We start from the raw sequence: 20,737 nt of genomic DNA, 5'->3' as shown, positions 1-20,737 counted from the left end.
CCACAATCTTTATTTTAACAAAGTTCTTGCTTAACTTACTTCTAGTCCTCACTAGTGCTGCTGCCGTCACAGATGCTGCTGACTAGTGCACTGCACGGGCCTGAAGTTGCGGGCCCGGGCCGGGCTCGGGCTTAAGCTGCGGGCCCGAGTCGGGCTTTGGTCCATACAGAAACGGCTGGTGTCCGACTTTTCATTCGCTATTGCAGAGTGAAGTGCACAACTGCGGCATTGAAGCAGCGACACGGATGAGCTATGGGTTATAGTACGCGCCGAGAAAAAAAAAAACTAAGCTTTATTCATTGACTTATTTTCTTATTTAGACGCCGCGGTGCAGTACGAGTAAAATTCAACCGGCCTTAATTGGCCATTGATCGTTCGTCATCCCAAAACACACCTATACACTACTAGAAATGCATTCGGGAAGAACATACCAGTTTAGGACGCTTATAGTCTTTAAGCACATACTGTGAAATACTCAAGCCTTTTAGCTTTTCGTTTCTGCTGAAAGGCGACCAGTTCGGCTATGAGCTCAACCTGTGAGATCGCGTTAGCTAAAAAAAATGTCATCCCACTGCTTGCTAGGCAGCTTTAATATTTATACTTCGCGGGCGGCAGAATATAACTGATTAAAATCATGGGGGAACGCAAAGTAGACTACTACGAGTGTATGCAGCCCTTTTTATATAGCTCTCGGTACTTCCGAGTTTATCTTTGCCCACCTACATGAGATCACTGTCCAAAAGACGGGCCTTGCGAGCACTACTCTTCATCACTTCCTTCTGGGTTAAAAAGAACCAACTTTCTGAAAGCCAAACTGCGGTTTCAGAACCTTTGTCGGCCAGTTTCTTATCGGTGTAGTAGCGGTCTACTTGCTCAGAGTGTTACTGTGAAACGGGCCGGGCCCGGGCTGGGCTTCACTCCGGGATTCACGGGCCGGGCCGGGCTCGCTAGAGCGATAATTTAGCGGGCCCGGGCTGGGCCCGGGCTTGAAGCCGCGGGCCTGGGCCGGGCTCGGGCTTCAGGTCTCGGGCCCGGGCCGGGCTCGGGCCTCAGATTGAGGCCTGTGCAGTGCTCTACTGCTGACCCACAGCTCGCACGACGATATCGCGTGGAACAGCCGCACACAGTTTTCAGGGATGCTCACTTTAAACGTCTGTTTGGAAAGCTTCGTCAGGCGGAAACCTTCCCGACTTAGGATCCCAAAAACCGCGGCGATACGAGTCGCATACGAAAATTTAGGCACGGCGCAGTCGCAACTGCCGCACTTCTCGTCCACATCGAATTTCCGGCCTGCCGCATGCTTGCCGTGTTCGAGATTTAACTCCCAGCCGTGTAGCTATTAAGGCGCTTGTCCGTCGTGCTAAAGTAGCAATGCTCGGCGACAGCGCGAGAAAGCCACAACTACGATGAACTAACACGACAGAAACCGGCCCTTTGACAGCCATAAAAAAAAACTGGAGCTGGTGATGCTGATGTCGATATGGATAGCGAAAGCTCGCGGCTGCTCGCGACGGACGAAAAAGTTGATGATGATGATAAGCTTGACCTTGGGCGCTATCCGTGGGCGGCACCTCCTGTGCGCGTGTGTGGCCTCCGCGACCAAGCGCGCGTTGCTCGCAGCCGGAGCCGATCGCAGAGGCCACGGCGCGTGCATTTTGAAGGCCATTCCCGCGTGGATCGTGGAAAGTTTGGGTGCAGCCCTTACACGGATATTTTTTTTAATTATTTCCTTCGGGAAAACAGGATGCGGCCCGTACACGGGTGCGTTTATGCGGTATGTTGAATTTTGCGAGTCGGAAAATTTCCGGAAATTTTACCCCGCGTAATAGGCGCACCCATAACTTTGAGCCGGATTTTCTGGAAAAAAAGTGTGCCTATTATGCGAGTAAATACGGTACACAAACTTCCTGGTAATTAGCATTTCTTATTCGCTGCAGTGCAGTAATCTTGCGAGGGGATATTCCAAATAAAATTTTCAGAAACGAGATGTTCATGAGCAAACATGCCACTGCATTTCGTAGTCATTCGCGCTGGGAACGTGCGCAAAGCATGAGTAGACGGCAAAGACGTGACGTATGTGCATTGCGTGGTGCAGATCCTGATGCAGAAGTTTGACGCCTTCCTGACGACGCTGCAAGGGAGTGAGGACCGAGTGCGTCTCGTCCAGCAGCTCGGCCGGACCCTGATCGCCGAGCGCCACCCGCAGAGCGAGGCCGTGGCCAAGCGCTGCGCCGAGGTGGCCAAGCTTTGGGACGAGTGCAAGGAGTGCGCGGCCTCTCGGCAAGACGTGCGTTGCTCACTGGCCCTTTTGTCTGTTCGCACTTGGTCGCTGCGAGTTTCTGCTCTGGTAATGTTTTTTAGCTCACTGTATCCTACCTTCTGACTTTTGAAGAACCTCGAGAAATAGTTGAAGGTGAGTTTCTCTTGGTCTTAAAGAAGCAGGGTTCCTGAGGCCTATAGAAAAATAAAATTGAAAAAAATTCATAGGGAGGGTTTTTTTCATCTCTCGAATGCCTTTGTATTAAGTGATCATGCAGTTTCTTGATACTGCAAAGCCACCTGATGCGTTAGCAGTTCATGCATTCTCACCGCTCTGAATGATTGTAGGTGTTAGCGTGGGGTGCGCGATTTCTCTATTTTGTATTGTATTTCACGTTCACTCTCGAGTCGTGTTAAAAAAAAACAACTGCACAGGGTTATCTCCACACTTTCTAGCTCTTGAATTGCCATTAAATCGAACGGAAGTTTTCAGCCATGTCAACGGTTTGTTAGCTATGTTTACTCCTTTAAAAAGTTTCCGTTGTGTTTTTTTTTTCAGTAGAAGGTCAGTTAGTTCTTGTTAGCTGGCATGCAATGTGCTTGGAGTATATTTTTTTGCAGCAGGTTTACTTCATTTAGACTGTCTATCTGTCTCAATGGCTGTGGTGCTCAGCTGCGGAGCCTGGGTTAGTGGGTTTGAATATGTTCATGGCAGATAGAGGTTCAAATGCGTGAAAGCACCTGTGTTATACTAAGATTTCGCTGTACATTAAAGAGCCCTGAGCGGTTGAAATCGGTTCGGAGCCTTCTGCTGTGGTGTACCTCAGAGCCCACGGTGTTGCTCTGGCATATGAGAATCTATCAAGTCATGAAGGCTTAACTCTCTAGAGTGTGTGGATATTATGAGAACATAAAATCATGAAGACCTTGGTGGTTCGTCTTGTGGTGCCCATGCAGGCCCTGGCTGGAGCCAGGCAGGTGCACACGTTTGACCGCAATGCGGATGAGACCATCAGCTGGATTTACGAGAAGGAGGCAGTGTTGCTGAACGAAGACTTCGGCCAGGACATGGAGAGCATTCAGGCCCTCAGCCGGCATCACGAGGGATTCCAGGTGGGCCTCACTTTTTACTTTCATCGGCTGATGGGTTCTTGTTTCTGTCACAAACAAATCTTGAACTTCTCTTTTCAGTTTGCCCTCATTTCATTCTGAGAACTTATGTATGCGCATTGCATATGCAGATGGCCGCAAGCTTGAGGCAGAACTCAGCATGATGCCTCTGCATACACTGTACTTTGCTTACTTTCGTTGCTTAGGTGTTCAACTTGTAGGTGACCTAACAGTACTAGGTAACGGTGAAGCAGATAAACTATAGTCCTGTACCTACACTTCTTCACACCATCCCTTTTCGCTCCATGTATCCCTTCTGGGCAGTTTGTGTTCCCACTCAGGTGTGTTTCCACTCAAAGCGAAGCGGTTTCTGCGTCTTTGCTTTCTTTTTAACCTCCTTGACGACTAAAAACAGTCATCAGGAGCGAGAGACTCCAGCTGTAGTGTACAGCTAAAACTTTGGGCCGTGAAACTCGGTGTGAAAGCTGCCATGAACTGTTCCAATGTAATCAATCCGTAGTCAGCAGGAAACTGGTTACATTCCAGTGTTACTTCACATGCTTGAGAATGACTCATGAATCACTTGTTTTTCAACTCATATGTTCGTGCTCTAATCTGACCAAATTGTTCATTTTGCATGAAACACTGACTTTAATACACAGAGCAACTTATTTGGGCTTGGCACACTCTGATGTGTAATCAGGCTGACCTAGGATTGCATGTTTGAGTGCCCGATCTACAAATTTTGAGCACGACAAATCTCCCTCGACTCAGGTCTCAGTGCAAGCTCTTCAAAGAGGAAAATTTTGACAAGTTTGCAGTTGAGGAGCAGAATGTGCTGCACTTTGTCTCATCTCTAAAACTGAACATTTTGCCATTTGACCTTTTCTCTTGTTGAACGTTTTCGAACACTGTAGGGAAATCATTGTTAATTAAGTCGACGACCGAAAATTCGGACGCCTGATTTTTCGGACATGCTTGATTATTCGGACTTTTTCGCGGCACCGCGACATGGCCCATAGAGCCAATGTGTAAGAGCGCTTGAAATTTCGGACGCACCGCAACTGACCACTCGATTTTTCGGACCTCGTTCGCACTCGCCGCCAGTACCCAAGCCGCCATATAATGTGTACAGTGGAACCTCATTAATTCAAACTGCAGGAGAGATCGAAAACTTGATCAAACAAAATGAAATTCAAGCTAAAAGGGAGCCTCTTAACTTGCGACGCTGAAATTCTGCGCGAGTCGGCACATTGCGCTCGCGTGTTTTCGAATTCGTACTGTCCTTGAATGTCTTCCGCCGCACGAACTTGAACCGTAGTCTGAGTTCACGGAACTCATCTATGCCGAGTCTTTAGTCCCGAACACGGAACGCGAATACGATCATGGAGCGCTTGATCGCGGAGGCTACGCGCACGCCGTGGCCTCCGCGATCGAAGCGCGCGGCGCGCCGCCGGATCTTATTGCGGCCGCAATCTGCTCCGGCACTGCGCCGTTCGCGGAGGCCACGCGCGCGCACCGGAGCTTCCAAGTGCCGTCTATGGATGGCGCCGTGATCATTATCATCAACATTTTTCTCGGTCGCAATTTTCCGCTGTTCACATCGGCATCAGTATCGCCAGCTCCAGCCTTTCGTGGCGTGTCAGCATGCGTGTTAGCGCGTTCGCCGTGATAGTGGCTTTCGCGTGCTGCCGCCGAGCTTCAAAGTTTTAGCGCGATGGGCAAGCACCTTAAGTTACACGGCTGAGAGTTAGCTCTCGAACGCGGTCGGTAAGCGTGCGGCGGGCGGGAAATTCGACGTGGCCGAGAAGTGCGTCCGATGATGGTGCAACCAAAAGAGAAACACAAGCTGCAAAAAGCGCGCTTTCCGAGTCAAGCCGTGCGAGTTTCCTGAACTGGAAGAAGAGCTGCTCCTCTATGTGATGGAATTTCGGAACAACGGCTACGCGTTGACAGCGGACATGCTGCGCGGCTTCTTTTGGCATGAGCGTGCACCAGAGCGCAGCACCAGCTCAGGAATCTAAATATACTTCGCGAGTGACGATTGAACGTAGAATAAATGTCTCTCATTCCCTGGTTGGTGTGTTTTTACTTAAAAAAAATTTTTTTTTCGCATATCGCGTGTATGGGTTGCACCCCGAAAATTGGCCCTCGAATCTGGAAAAAAAAAAGTGCGGCCCTTATACGCGTTTATACGGTATTTCGCGCGGCGAAATATAGTCATGAGGAGCTTTAGAATGTGTCCAATACAATTGGCCGCTTTCTCCGGCATAGTGGTAATAAGTTCGTGATTTTTTCGGTGAAATTTGATTTTCCGGACTGCCCGGTTTTTCGGTCGTTTTCGCGGCCCCTAGAGAGTCCGAAAAATCAGTCGTCGACTGTATTGCATTTGTGCTGTATGACACAAATTAGTGGTGAGACTGCAGTTACTGACAGGATTGCAGCGTGTAATCCGTGGCGATGCACTGACTACTGTGTCCCTTTCTTTGCTACTTCACAGCGAGACCTAGCAGCTGTGAGGGAGCAAGTGGAGACATTGCTTCGCGAAGCCCGGCGTTTGGCTGAGACATTCCCTGATGCACGGGAGCACATAGAAGCCAAGCAGGATGAGGTGGCTGAGGCATGGAGTGCCCTGATGAACCGATCGCGGGAGCGCGGCGAGAAGCTACACCAAGCCGAGCAACTGCAGGCATACTTCGACGAGTATCGGGAACTCATGTGAGTCTTGAGCCTGTGCTTATCCATATTTCGGGTTCTTTCAGCCCACTATAGTAAAGTCACATTTCACCGGGGAAGTTTTTAAGCTTCAGTCAGTATATTCCGGGTTCTTTCAGCCCGCTATAGTAAAATCACATTTCACCGGGGAAATTTTTAAGCTTCAGTCAGTATATTCCAGGTTCTTTCAGCCCACTATAGTAAAATCACATTTCACCGGGGAAATTTTTCAGCTTCAGTCAGTGCTGTGAGTAGTGCTGCTTTACTTGTCCACTGCATCGCCTTGTTGCATTATATCCATACAGATGAAGTGATTCTTCATTGGAGCATAAATGTGTTCTGTTCTTTCACTCAAACTCTACTCATGTGAGCTTGTATATGTAAGATAATTCATTGCAGTGGTAATGTTTTATGCTGTTCTTGTTGAGGTCACTTACTCAAATCAGAAGAATAAGAAATATGGTTAACTTCTTGCAATTTCCGAAGGAAGGCTCATGAGGCACAATTGTAATGGAGCTTTCTGGTGTGCGATCAAAGTAAGGAAGTGATAGGTGGAACTGTATTGACAGCAACAGAAGAGCAATGAAAGCAAATATGCAACGCTGCACACAGTTATCAAATAAAATAAAAAAGAATTAGGCTTGGGATAGCTGACAACGCCAGTTTGTATGCCTTCTTTTTGTTGTTGTTTTAGTTCTTGTGTACATAAGTGCACTGTTCAAAACGAAAATCTCAGTTAGATTCCAGCACTTGTGTTCACTAAGAGAACTTCTTGCTGGGCTAGTTGGTGATTCATTGTCAAACTAAAGGCGCCAAAAACCACACACACACACACAAGACAAGAGAACGTGACAGAGGCGCTCTGTCCCGTTCTCTTGTCTTGTGCGTGTGTGTGGTTTTTGGCGCTTTAGTTTGACATTGTGTTCACTGTTTCTGTCCTCTGTGTTTGTCTGTTTTATGTTGCCATCGGCCACTCATCACTGCTTAGCATGTTTAAGTTGTTGTCTCTCCTGCTTTTCGATTTTTCAGGGCGTGGATGAATGACATCACAGCACGCATCACATCTGACGAGCTGGCGCGTGATGTGACCGGCGCCGAAGCCCTCCTGGCACGCCACCGCGAGCACAAAGCCGAGATGGACGCTCGTGCCGACAGCTTTTCGCGTTTCGTTGCCACTGGTGAAAAGATCATTGCCGGTGGCCACTTCATGGCTGAAGAGGTGCGGGACCGCATTCGACGTCTGTCCGACTCGCGCAAGACCCTCGAGCATACGTGGGAGCGGCGGCAAGAGATCTACGACCAAAGCCTGGACCTGCAGGTGAGTTTGGCTCCTTGAACGTGCTGTGACGGCAGCCACTAAGTGTGAATCCACTCAAAAGGACAAAGAGTAGTACACTGACGCAAGTATCCGACCCAAACACATTATAAAACAAAAGCTACCGCTGAATGCCACCTCTGTGCGAAATTTGAATGAAAACAGTCGAGAACAATTTGACTGAGATAATTTTTCTTTGATTTTTTTCTCAGCAACGCAACCCTCAGTATGTGGTCTATTGGGAACAAATCTGTAATAAAACCATTTGCATGCAGAGTTGCCACTTGTATTGATTAAATTTTACTTTTATGCTATGCCCTGGTTTACTGGCACGTAATGTAAAAATACTTCCCCAGCTGCTTGCTCCTCTTATCTGCATGTGATAGCCGTCATTTAAAATCTTGTTGAACCTTTGGTGCAAGTTTATGCTGTGGCTCTAATAAATACTGAGTGTTGCGTCACTCAGAGAAAGTTGAAGCAAAATTATCTCCGTTGTTTAACTTCTCGCTTGTTCGGCCTCAGATTTCGCACAGAGGTTGCATATTGTGGTAAGTTTTGTTTTGTGCTGCATTTGTGTTGGGTACTTGCCTGGATCGGTGAGAATTAACCGAAAGTCCGCATCATGTACGGCGACGCCGGACCATAAAGGACTGTTTTGCAACAGCCCAACAAAGAAGCGCTCTTCGTGTCGCGTCTTGCATTCGTCTGCTTTTGTCGTTCTCCCGCCAACAACCACTGGCGCTGCTGGTACAGCTGTTGCAAACCATGTTTTTGGACATCACCGCATGCAATGTGGAATTTAAATTCTCACCGACTCAGGCAAGCTCGCAACTCAAACTTAGAGAAAACTACCACTAATGCCACCTCTGTGCGAAATTCGAGCATGAACAAATGAAAACGATTAGGCTGAGAAAATTTTTCTTTGATTTTTTTTCTGTGCAATGCAACACTGAGTATGTAGCCCATTGGGAACACAGACCTGTAATAAAAACCATTTGCATCGAGAGTTGCATCAAGAGTTTCCAGTATTGATTAAATTTCACTTTTATGCTAGGCCATTGTATTTCTTGATAGGCTTAAAAGGAAACTGGTTTAGTAGTTTCCAACAGCTGCATTTGACGGAGGCTTCCTAGTGCGTGCATACCAAGCTAGTCCTTGTGTGTTCCAGCTGTTCCTCCGTGATGCTGACCAACTGGAAACCTGGCTGGCCAGCCGGGAGGCATTCCTCCGCGATGATGACCGCGCGGACTCCATCTCGGCGGTGGAGGAACTGATCCGCAAGCACGATGACTTCATGAAGACTGTGGAGGCCCAAGAGGATCGGTTCGACACTGTCAAGCGTATCACCAAGGTACACTTTTTGTGGAGTGCGGCTGAATTAGTTAACAAGGCCAATCTTTTTGATGATTGGGTTAGTAAAGTCGGATGCCTCCCTGTTGTCATCCATCAGGTAACAGTTATGAGAGCTTTTACTCTGTATTGCCACATGTAAGTCATAGCTTTAGTCATTTGAAATGATGAAGGCGCAACCTTTATGCACAGCTGACCTATTTGCAGGGTCTAGGGTAGTTAGGGTAGCAGGGTCAAGGGTAGCACGTGCCTTGTGCTGGTGTCCAGGAAGTTCCTGCCAGGATGCACGGAGTTCCGTGCATGAGGAAAAGAACAAAAAATTTGAACAGCGTGCCGTTTACCCAGCTTGCTTGTGCTGATATTCGCTTGCCCGGTTGGACGATAGGCAGCACGAGAGCGATGTTCCGATGACCTCTGGAGCATGCGTTGTGCTATGATCTGAAACTATAGGATCGTTGGCAGTCTGGTTTTCTGCTCGCGAGTATGGTAGGGAGGAAGGTGCATTGTTTTGTGGCCTTTGATATCTACTAACCTTGCGACTATGCCATTTTGCACCTATTTCTTTGACCTACACCCGTGCTGCAATGCTGTGGGAAACTGGAAACTGCGTAATAAAAATTGCGCTAAAGACTCGCATCTGAACATCTTCTGCCTTTGGCTAGCCAGACTGTCGGAAGAGGAGGAGCAACTTACATTCGGGGTCAACTTTTTTTTTTTTTATCTGAGGGGGCCAGCAGGGTATGTAAGTTGGGGGATCAACTTCTACACGACAGAATACAGTTGTTTAAGTTCGTTTGAGATTAAAAACTTTTCACGAGCAACTCGATAGCCAAATCCTTTCTTAACACTAATCTGTGTGAAAGGCTCGCACTTACTCACATGCATCTGCCGCAATCTAAGAGCTGCATTTCTGGAATGTTGTAAAGCAATTTGTGGCCACCACTTTTCAAGCTTTTGACAGAAATTGCGAACGTGACAGGGCTGCAAATTTGAGCTGAGCGAGAGTACAAATAATTTTTATGTATTTTTATTTATAGTATTTCTATCATCCTTGTCTATTCTTTTCCCTCAGTACAAATATGTGTTCTTTTTCTTAAACCTTCGTGATGGCTGGACACTTCTTTCAGATCATGCACATAGCTAGAAACTTCGTGAGAATTCCTCACTGCGAGCTTTATAAATATTATGCTGAAATAAAATCCTGAATTTTGGTTTGTGCCACGTTCACGGACCAATTACGGTGTTGAAATGTTGTGCACAGTCATTCCAAGTATGTTGAATTCTTTCAGGAAAAAGGGAATCATCATAGAGAATCTGTCATTAAAAGCACTAAATTGTTTGTTTCTGTCATGTATCTCTCCACATCCATAAAATTATGTAAATGCTCCAACATGACAAATGTGGTGTGCATTTGCTATTACCTGTGTTTTTTCTAATTGCAAACTTTTTTTCATTTATTTTTTTTTACAATTTGACTATGGGCATTTGCTAATACCTATTTTTTATTATTTTTTTAATTTTTTAAACTGTTTTCTTTCTTTTTTTACTGGTTGCAGTTGAACCATGTATTTGTTTGCCTCATTGACATGTATATTAGTTGCTGATGCTCTGCTCTTGTATAGGGGATGGGAGCCTAGTCAAGCTGCATTATAGCGGCTTTTTCTCCCATCTCCTCATGTATGTGTATTACATGAAAATAAATCAATTCAATTCAATTCAATTCAAAGTGAGCATTGAATTTTTGGTCAGCCATGAGCATTTGTGTCGCATCATCTAATCTCTTGCTTTTTCCCATTTGTTTACCTTCGTGGACACCCCAGTTGGAAGAGGCATTCAAGAGGCTGAAGCAGGAAGAAGAGGAAATGATCCGAGCGGAGGAACAGAAGCGGGAGCAGGACAGGGTGGACGCCATGAAGCGCAAGGAGCACCAGAGGATTCTGGATGTGAGTGTGACGGGGTGTGCACTTTATGCGAGGTGACAAAGACACATTTCAAAGAATCTGAAGGAGCGGGCAGGTTTGGAATAGTGATGTAAGCTTTGACCAAATATTTAGGGGAATCCCCCAAGGTGGAGTAGAATTGTAATAAGGGAGTAATTACTCATTGACGTCCACCCGAGCGCAGCCATACGGCCACAAAGGAAAGCTATACAGCTTTCTCAGAAACTTCGCAGTTAAAGAAAAATTCGTCCTGGTCCGGGACCAGGACGATCCAGGATCCCGGACCAGGATGAATTTTTCTTTAACTACGAAGTTTCTGTGAAAGCTGTACAGTGAAAGCTCGTTAATTCGACCCCCGTTAATTCGGAAAATCGGATAATTCGACGCGCACGCGAGGTCCCTACAATTATACATAGGAGTCTATGGGGCGAAACTCTCGTTAATTCGAACAAATTTTGCCGTGCGTCGGTTAATTCGACTCCACTCCGCCGCCCGCCAAGCCGGTGCGCCAAGAGCAAAAAGAAAAAAACTGCCGCGAGCGGCGCTACTGTACGCTGATAGGCCATCTGTACGGTCATCATCGTCAGCAGCGTGAGAGGGCGAGGGAAGCGAGGTTAGCGGCGGCCGAAGCGGCCTTCGTTTTGGCGTGTGTCGTCGTTTCCACGTGTTCTTGCTGCTACGATCGCAGTTATTTAACCATAAGGCGGCGCCTTTTTTGGTAATTGCGCGCTTTGTCAGCGTGTTTACTGCGCTGCTTGTTGTTGCTATTTTGTTGCGACTGAGAGAAAGAGGAAAAGAAATTGCACGGGCCTGCCTACTGGCTCAGCCGAGCCACCACCGCTGCCGCGTGCAGATAGAGGAGAGTTAAAAGATCAGAGGAAAGATAAAGAGAAAAGATAAGACGCGCGTCGCAGCAACAACGGCGTCCGCTTCGGCGGACGGGACGCTGGCTGAAAAAACAGATAAGCGGCCGACGGCGCGCTGGCTTCCCCTCCTCCCCGCGCTGCTTTCGAATGGGTAGCGCGCAGTTCCTGCGCGCCTTGCCTTTGTGTCCTGTCAGCGGACCGAGGATGAAATAATTGAAGTGACAGGCGCTGACGACGATTCGTCAGAAGGTGACGATTGTGAGCAGTTGTCCCAAATGCTGAAGTGCACGGTTAAAGAAGCCGCAGAAGCCTTGTCCGTGCGGGAGGACTTCTGTGAACAAATCCCTGATGGTGCGTGTGCCGCGGAGCACCTGGCAGCTGTTAGAGCTATCGTAGTCGCTCAAATTTGCTCGAAAAAGCAGGCGACGATATGATTTCTTTGCCAAATAAAGGTTACATCCTGTTGCGGCAAACATTGTTTTTTGTTGTTCATTCGATAATTCGACATTCGGATAATTCGACAATTTTTCGCGGTCCCGTCAGTGTCGAATTAACGAGCTTTTACTGTATAGCTTTCCTTTGTGGCCGTATGGCTGCGCTCGGGTGGATGTCAATGAGTAATTACTACTCCCTTATTACAGTGATAAGCTTTACATGATATAATGGGCACCTGGCATTGCATTGTGATGCCAGTGATGTGAAAGAGGCTCATCACTCATCTTTGTTCACATCTAAATGGCTGAAGCTTTGCTAGTTCATGTCTTTAACCTGCATGGTTAGAGTTTTCATGCTTGTGTTCAAAACGCACACAAGTACTGAAAATATTGCAAGTACTGCAGCACCAACATAAGCAAAGGTGTAATCTGTTGTAAAGCATCAACGAAAATGATAAGTCATTGCCTGTTTACTGGCACAGTGATGGTGAAGAAATTGGGTGAGAGAGCATTAACTTTTCTTGTCTTATTATTGCGGTCAATTTCTCCACACCGTGTAATCTACTCGCTGGCTATTCACAACTTCCCCGTTTATCAGTGTTGTTTCATTGAGCAAGTCACCAATATCTTGCATGCTCTGATTGAGTAAACTGCCAATCTCTTCCATAATCATAGAAACGTATTGCTTCAGCATGATGAACCAGTTCATGTTTGTTGTACAATTTATTTATTTTTCTTTCTTTTTTTTTTCTTTTTTAGGAGCGCATGCGTGAGGATGGTCTTCGCCGTGGAGCCCTGGACTCTTCTCAGCTGAGCGCTGAAAACAACGGTGAACTTGCTCCATCGTACGTTGGTGGCCTGGTTAAGTCACCATCCCAGAGGTCGCTGGACAGTGAGCGTAAGGTCATGAGCACCCTTACCACTCCTGGAGCATCACCAGTGAAACGGGCCGAGAGTATGAAGGTCAGTTTTTTACTTCCACTCATTCATCACCTTCGCAGGCTGCACAGTAGAGCAATGCACTGATGGGCTTGTCATCCTTGCGAGAAGTGCAGGAGCAGATTAAAGGGGGACGAGGGTCTTAAAACTGACCTTTTTATTTGTGGCTAGAATGTCATGAAATTTTGCACACAGATGCGTTTTTCTGTTCTCATTTGAAAAATGTAGTCATAATTGAGCTGGTAGTCTTAGATCAAAAGTTATCTTAGATTATAGAGTGTAATTAGGTTATTTCTTACGCAGCTTTAATGAACTGTCTCACTGCATTTTGTTGCTTTGAATTACATGAATTGATAGCCAGCAAATTTCTATACCCGTTGACATTCTTCGTTTTTTTGTTTAGGCCACGTATAAATAGCAATTTACAATTAGCTTAACGAGTTGCAGTGTAAAATACTGCGACCTCTTACTCTCGACATAGTATGTCAGGATGACATGCGTTTAGAAAAAAACGAAGAATGTCACTGGGTATCAGAACTCTGGCTATCAATTCATGTAATTAAAAGCAACAAAATGCAGTGAGAAAGTTCATTAAATCTGCGTAAGAAATTACCTAATTACATTCTAGACCTCGTAAGATCTAAGACCACCAGCTCAATTATGGTTACATATTAGGAATCAGAAGAGAAAAATGCATCTGTGTGCAAAATTTCATGAGATTCTAGCCATAAATGAAAATGTTACCTTTAAGACCCTTGTCCCCCCTTAAAGGGGAGGGCAACCTCTCTCTTTTTTTTCGAGAGCGTTGGCCCCCATTTTTTTCATCCAAAAAGTTCAGAAGCTCACTAGGATTACCGCCTCTCCAAGAGCTACCGTTGGAATCTGTCCCCGTTCGTGGCATATTGGAGTGTTAGCTGGATGACCTCCTCTGATGTTTTGGGGCCTGTCACTCTGTTTTTCAGGTGGAATTGGGCAAGAAGCTGAAGCGCACTCCCAGCTTCACCACACGGCGGCGAGCCCAAAGCTTCCGGCGGTCGCGCACTGCCGCCGGACTGCCGGCTGTGGAGATGGAGGGCTTCCTGGACCGCAAGCATGAGCTGCAGTCCGGCGGCAAGAAGGCCACCATGCGCTCGTGGAAGACCTTCTACACGGTGCTGTGTGGTCAGCTGCTCTGCTTCTTCAAGGCGAGTCGTCCTTGTCTTACGCTGCTGTCCTGACAACGCATTCCCCCTTTCTCAGTTGTAGAAGTGTAGCGTTGCTTTCAGTGAGTGCAGCCGCCACGGTGGCTCAGTGGTTATGGTGCTCGGCTGCTGACCCGAAAGACGCGGGTTCGATCCCGGCCGCGGCGGGTGGAATTTCTTTGGAGGAGAAATTCTAGAGGCCCGTGTACTGTGCAATGTCGGTGCACGTTAAGGAACCCCAGGTGGTCGAAATTTCCGGAGCCCTCCACTACGGCGTCTCTCATAGCCTGAGTCGCTTTGGGACGTTAAACCCCATAAACCAACCAACCAACCGCTTTCAGTGAGTGCACAGCACCTCACGAAGTGCCACTCTAGACTTGCAGTAAAGGAGCCTGCTCTCTAGGCTTCACTTTTGAGCACAAACATACATTCGAACCTGATTATAACGAAATGCAAAAAAGTCTGCGATTTTTCCTTACATGCAGCTTTTTGTTATATGCAGTTTTTGCATGAAGACTTGGAAGCACAGTGCAGAACAAAAACCATAGTTAATGCAGGTTTTCAGCCATACGCAGTTGTTTCTGAATGGCAGCGTCCTTGTTGGCACTTTTATCGTGATGTTGGTGATGATATGTAGACGAAGTTATCGAGCAATACTTTGTCAAAGTGACACCAAGCTTGCCTGGGAATATTGCTGACCCGAGTTGTGACATGGTGGCTGGGTCTTTGCTGGTCGCATTTTGGCCGGCATGCCAGCTTTTTAGTTTCTGTGTGTCGTGCCGTACTCGGTCGCTGAGTACTGGAGGTGGTTGTCAATTGGCAGCTTGTAGCTGTGTACAGTGGAACCTCGATTATACGTCCCCCGGTCATGCGACGACCCACATTTTACGACGAATTTGTGCGGTCCCGGCAAAACCTCCATAGAGACAATGCATTAAAAACCTCGGTTATACGACGCAAATTTTAGAAGGACCCCGCTTCGTACGACGTCTGGCTTGTACCATCCGTCAAAAAAAGGTCGTCAGCAAACGCAGGCCGGGATGTACCGTATTTTCGCGATTCTAAGCACCCCCCGAATCTAAGCACCCCCCCTATTTTCGGAGAAAAAATTCTGAAAAAAACTTTGCATGCGAATCTAAGCACCCCCTTTTTTGCGCGGAAGAGAGCGTTGCCGAGGCCGCCAAGTGCACTTGCTCTCTTTTTCGTCGAGCCTGGAGTTCCGAGGAGGCGCGGCCTGCGCGTTGTGGTTGAAGGCCTGCTACTGGCTCGAGCCAAGCCACCACCGCTGCCAAGTGCAGATAGAGGAGAGTTAAAAGATCAGAGGAAAGATAAAGAGAAAAGATAAGACGCGCGTCGCAGCAACAACTGCGTCCGCGGACGCTGCTGAAAAAACAGATAAGCGGGCGAGGCCGCGCTCACCGAAGGAGGACAGGGGCGTCCGCGACGCTTTTTGTGTTGCTGCGTTCCGACACTACAAGACAGATGGTGGCACAGAACTGTCTGCAGCTATTTTTTTTTAATGTTTTCTAAATAAAATGTTTTTTCTCGCGCGCGCCCGTTTCATCGAGATTTCGCCGCGAAAAGAGGGGCCCGGGGGGGGGGGGGGGGGGGGGGTCAGTTTAAATTTTTCGAGTCTAAGCACCCCCTCTCACTTTGGGCATCGCGATCGTGAAAAAAAGGGGGTGCTTAGAATCGAGTAAATACGGTAGGCACACTTTAGCCAGTCGATAACCGGTGCGCCTTAATCTTTCCACCTATCAAGAAAACCGCGAGAGCCGCTGCCCCGCTTCTGTGGACCTCCATGCCCGCTGCTCACGGCAGCCTCAACGGCCATTTTATCTTGTTTGTTGAAGACTAGCCCTCTGCCGGCAAAAATGTGCTGCATTTGTGTTTCGGAAAAAAAAAAAGATGACGATGAATTCAGACGTTAAAAAATATCACGCTTGATTTTCGATTATACGACACCTGGATTATACGACGGTTTCGCGCAGTCCCCTGAACGTCGTATAATCGAGGTTCCACTGTAGTAGCATAGCTGTAGGTGACTGACAGCACAGAATTAATTATACACACACCATTTGAGAGCGCCACATTCGGCTTCATGATCCCATTTTGGAAGCTTGCCATGGGGAATCAGCGCCGCCTTTTTGGTTGATAATCCTGTCTTCCAACCCCCCCCCCTCCACGCAGGACAAAGAGGGCTTCATGGAGAGCAATGCAGCGTCACCACCCATCAGCCTGCTGCAGGCACAGTGCTCCAAGGCCAGCAACTACACCAAAAAGAAGCACGCCTTCCGACTGAGGCTGGCCGACGGCGTCGAGTTCCTCTTTGTGGCCAACAGCGAGACGTCCATGAGCGACTGGGTCAACAAGATCTCCTTCCATGCAGCACTGCCACCTAGCTTGCAGCTGCTCAGCTACGATGAAGCCCGCAAGAGCACTGGTTTGGGCACAAGTCTGAATGCCTCAGGTAAGCGGGGGGGCATTCGAGAGGGGGTAGTTATTGTTTGTTGCCCAGATGTTTAGCCACATCTTCTTGCACGTCCCACCTACGTCGTCGCTGCTTGTCACTGCATGTGCCTCTTGTGTACTCCGTGCATGCTGCAGTAGTCGCTCCTTGTTTATGTGCATGATGCGTCTGACGTTTGTTTTGTCCTTGCTGCTTTTGCATATAACTGACCGTCACAGTCAGATGCCACATATTTTGAAAGCAATGATAATATGTGAAGGGTTACTGAACCATCTAAACTAGCACACGATAACTGTGTTTTGTTTCGTAAATATGCATTTACAGCTTACCATAGTTTGAGGCTGACAGATTTCACCTGTATTGTAAACCCTGTTAAAAAAGTCCCATGTCTGTGTATAGTTTTGCAGTTTCTTGTATTTATGAGCACATCAAAAGCAGATATTAAGTGGAATAGACTGCCAGAAACCTCACTTTGAGCACTTCTTCATCGCCATTTTGCATTCCGTGCTCATCATGTGCACCGCTCTTGACCCAGCACTGCTAACACGCAACCTAACTACGCACTGCATCACCGTAACACCGCACTAGCTACATAACGTCGCACTGGTTCAAAGTACGAAGTCTTCACTGGTGGAACTGAGGTTGTTTTCCTTCAATGCCTTTTTGCCTTTACGCTGCTTTTGAAGTGAACGCTTGCATGTGTGGAACATACGGGAAAAAAAAAAATCAAAAGAGCACCCCCTTGGCACACTACGGCTTTTCTTCGTCTTGGGTTGTTGGCAAGTTCTCTCTCTCTCTCGAACGCGACATGGATGGAGGCTGTTCCGCCACGTGCTGCATGTTCTCCGTCTTGACTCGGGCTTCTCCTCACCACTTCGAAGCGGAACTTCTCTCTCATCGCCTGCGTCATCCCGAAAGCATTCACCATCTGTGGCTGACAGGAACGGCTTGTCGTGGCAGGCTTGTCATTGCTGACTGTGCCACCCTTGTCTTCTTTCTTTTCCCGCCTCTGTCTGCGATCCGCTTTTGCGGCAACACCGTTGTCACACCGCCAGCACCGAACGTGTCGCACCGACCGCCCTCATCAGCCGACAGCGACACAAGCGGAACGCCGCTGGCCGACAGGCGAAGAAGGGACCAGTCGTCCACGCCCAGTCCCTGCTCCTCGCCGGAGATGAGGCACTCAGTGGTGTCGTCCCACCCTCAGGGCGCCGTAACCGCGGCAACCTCGCAGCCAGCGCCCCCGTTGGTGGCAAGAGTCGAAAGAGAAAAGCCTCCGATCCCGCCTCGAAATTCGTCCATTCGTTCGTCGTCGGTCGACGTCCCAGACAGCTCAGCCTCGTCGGTCAAGAGCAAGATTCAGATGTTTCAGCAGTCGGGAGGACACAGCACTACGGTTCCCTCGCCCCAGTCCTACTCCAGCACACTGCCGTCAAGAGGCAGCTCCCATGCTGGTATGGACACTGGTTCCTTGGAAAGCATTTAGTCACTTCCGAAGCTGGCTTTTTTGCCCGCAATTCAAGTTAAGGCCCCCTGGTCGTTTGTCTGAAGCTCTCTCGGCTGGTTCACTTGCCCACAGACTGCAGTAGCAAGTTGGGTTGCAGAGCCGACACCTTAGACCTCAGTTAATTGTAAACAATCATGCTTTCTCATGAGCCCCAGAAATGAAGAACAGTTACGCATTACTTCCAATTTGACCATCTATAGGTACCAGTTTCTTACGGAACTATTGACCAAGGAGTAATATATATATATAAAAAAGAAAAACTGGTGGCTAGGCTTGGCAAGGTCAGCTTGGAAGAGCTCTCAGTCATATTAATTGAATTGGCTTGGTTCACAAGTTTTGTATACCCTGAGAAACTTGAAATGGAGTTCATCCAGCAGCGGGTTTACCAGGCCTGGCAGTGGATGAAGCGTCAGCGGTGCGAGGACTCCATAGGAGTGGATTCGAGAACCCTAGTGGCTCTCCGGAATGTAATTGAAATAGAACAGACTTTCTCGTTGCTACCATAGCTCTGATCTGTTGGCAAATAATGGCTAGCCCTTCACCAACATTCACGCATTGAGGCCACGCTAAGGCCTTCAAAGATATGCAGTCTACATTTTGCGAACTTGTTTACGTGTAGATCAGACTCGGGGCATCGGCCCGCAGAAAGAAAGACATAGCTATGTTCACGTCAGTGTTCTTAAAAAACTTATAAAATAGTCAGCTAATGTGTATCTTTATTGCATTTGTAAAGATATACAACTGCCACCCCGTCGTGACACTGAGGCCTGCCAAGCTATAATGGGTGCACACTCGCCTGAGGTTCGCAACATCCTGAGCAGTCCAAGTTATGAACTGTGTTCGCTAAAAAAAAAACTCTAGTGGTGCGAAACAAGCATGGGGTGTATTGTGTCTGGTTTCTCAATTCTTTTATAGCTGTAAGACGGCGCTGTTGCACAATCCCTGCAGCAAGCTAAGCAAGCACTAAGCTGCTCATGCTCCCCCCATTGCCTCCCTTGCACCTACCACCGCTTTGAACCCCAGCCTAATTGAGTCAGTCCTATTGCACTTGGTTTTTTTTATTTGTTCTTTTGCTTTGTTTACAGTCCAGGTGAAAACATCAGTCCAGTTGAACTGTTTTCTGAAGCCGTTCCAGAGTGGTAGAATCTATCTTTGCTGGTTACAAGTGGGAATGGTGTAATAGACACTTTTAGTTGCTGCGTACGTAGCGACATTGCGTACGCAACGCTCACTACGTTCCGAACGCTGTAAAGGACACCCCCGTCACACTTATAGTTGGCCGTACCGCCGCAGAGTAGTCGCGTAGCGCGTTGTATCGCCATCTAGTGACAAACACTGAAAGCGCTGTAGCGCTCGGCTAAACATTTTTCAGTTTCTGACAATATGAATAGTATATTACTGTTTTTAATGGAGGAAAAAATGTATAATGTTTAATGAAGTGCAAAAGTAGGCACATGACTAAAAAAAAATTATTTGACAAGTGCGGTTGCTATGACGATAAACGTACACAACGTTAGTTAGGCTTAAAAGGTCAAAAATCGCCTCATTATCTGAAAAACAAGGGGCATTTGTCCCTAATATTTTGGCGTGTGGGTGAGAGTAGACAAAATAAAAGCTGACAGCACAGTTTAGAGCGAGCTATCGCGTTGAAGAAAGCAGCGGCGAAGTGAAATCGGTCCGAAGCGGGCGAGATGGTCGCTGCCATGTTCTCTACGCAGCACGTAGCGTCCCGCGTTGCGTACGCTACGCTATGCTTTATAGTGGGCGGGCGTCCGCAACGCGCGGCTAGATACGTAGCGTTCTGCGCATGCGCATTCGTTACCCACAGTGTCGTTGCGTACGCAAGCTCACTGCGTACGTCCAACTAAAAGTGTCTAATAACCCACCTAAACTGCAAGATCCAGTCAGACATTTCTTTTTTCTTGTTACCTGGGGAACGGTAGCTTGCCGTGTAGTTGTGACTGTCACTCTTTGTTCATGTGCTGTGCTGCGATGTGCACGTAGTCCTAGATTTTGCATCCAAGTAGTGGCATGTAGCATGTATCTAGTGATTTGTTTTGTTGCATTGGAGTATATACAGTCAGCTCTTAATACCTGAAACTGAAAGGGTGGCAAAAATTTGTTTGAATCGTGTGGAGTTAAAATTAACGGGGGCCTTTTCAATACACTCTATACCTATTGACAGGACCAAAGTAGCAGTTCAAATTAAGAAGAGTTTCACTGTATGGGAGCAGTTACGCACAGCAAAAAAAAAAAAAAGGGGGTTCTTGTTGCTATATCTCGCACCGTTTTGGTACAGTTATTGTAATATTCAGCTCACTAAAATAAATCCTCAATGTTGCCAGCATAAGCTGAAATGAGTCATCTTTAGTTAGGAGGAATTCCGCCAAGTACCTTTGCTGGATATAAGTCGGAAGTTTTTTTTTTTTTTTTTTTAAGAACAAAACCCTGAATAAGACACGCTGCAGACAATGTTTCTGCTTCAGTACTGTGCAGTGGTAGCCATTGAGCTTGGCTTGCTGAAAGGTGAGCTTAGATACTACAAAGAAGCGGTTTCAAACAAGTGCACAGGCTGGATTCTACCCAGACTACCTTTGCCCGGCGTGGCCCTCTGTGATTCTGCTGTATGAGCTTGAGCCACATATCCTGAG

The 20,737-nt window shown here is 47.4% G+C and overlaps 1 protein-coding gene across 5 annotated transcripts in view; it reads left to right on the top strand.

Annotated features, from left to right (window-relative positions):
* Positions 1-20,737, top strand: part of kst (spectrin beta chain, non-erythrocytic 5 kst) — a 328,959-nt gene that overhangs the window by 301,797 nt on the left and 6,425 nt on the right. For 4 of the 5 annotated variants that reach the window (XM_089558125.1, XM_089558127.1, XM_089558126.1 and 1 more), the window contains exons 67-76: positions 2,096-2,287; positions 3,217-3,372; positions 5,870-6,087; positions 7,114-7,402; positions 8,568-8,750; positions 10,570-10,692; positions 12,749-12,952; positions 13,891-14,112; positions 16,300-16,579; positions 17,635-18,033. In XM_089558125.1, coding sequence (XP_089414251.1) covers positions 2,096-2,287; positions 3,217-3,372; positions 5,870-6,087; positions 7,114-7,402; positions 8,568-8,750; positions 10,570-10,692; positions 12,749-12,952; positions 13,891-14,112; positions 16,300-16,579; positions 17,635-18,033 — 2,266 coding nt within the window. The remainder of the gene's footprint in view (positions 1-2,095; positions 2,288-3,216; positions 3,373-5,869; positions 6,088-7,113; positions 7,403-8,567; positions 8,751-10,569; positions 10,693-12,748; positions 12,953-13,890; positions 14,113-16,299; positions 16,580-17,634; positions 18,034-20,737) is intronic. The other variant, XM_089558130.1, reaches the window with a different exon arrangement.

Source organism: Amblyomma mixtum, chromosome 8, assembly GCF_055824585.1.
Source record: "Amblyomma mixtum isolate Tamu chromosome 8, ASM5582458v1, whole genome shotgun sequence".
NCBI lineage: Eukaryota > Metazoa > Arthropoda > Arachnida > Ixodida > Ixodidae > Amblyomma > Amblyomma mixtum.
This window is presented reverse-complemented; position numbering and strand designations above follow the sequence as displayed.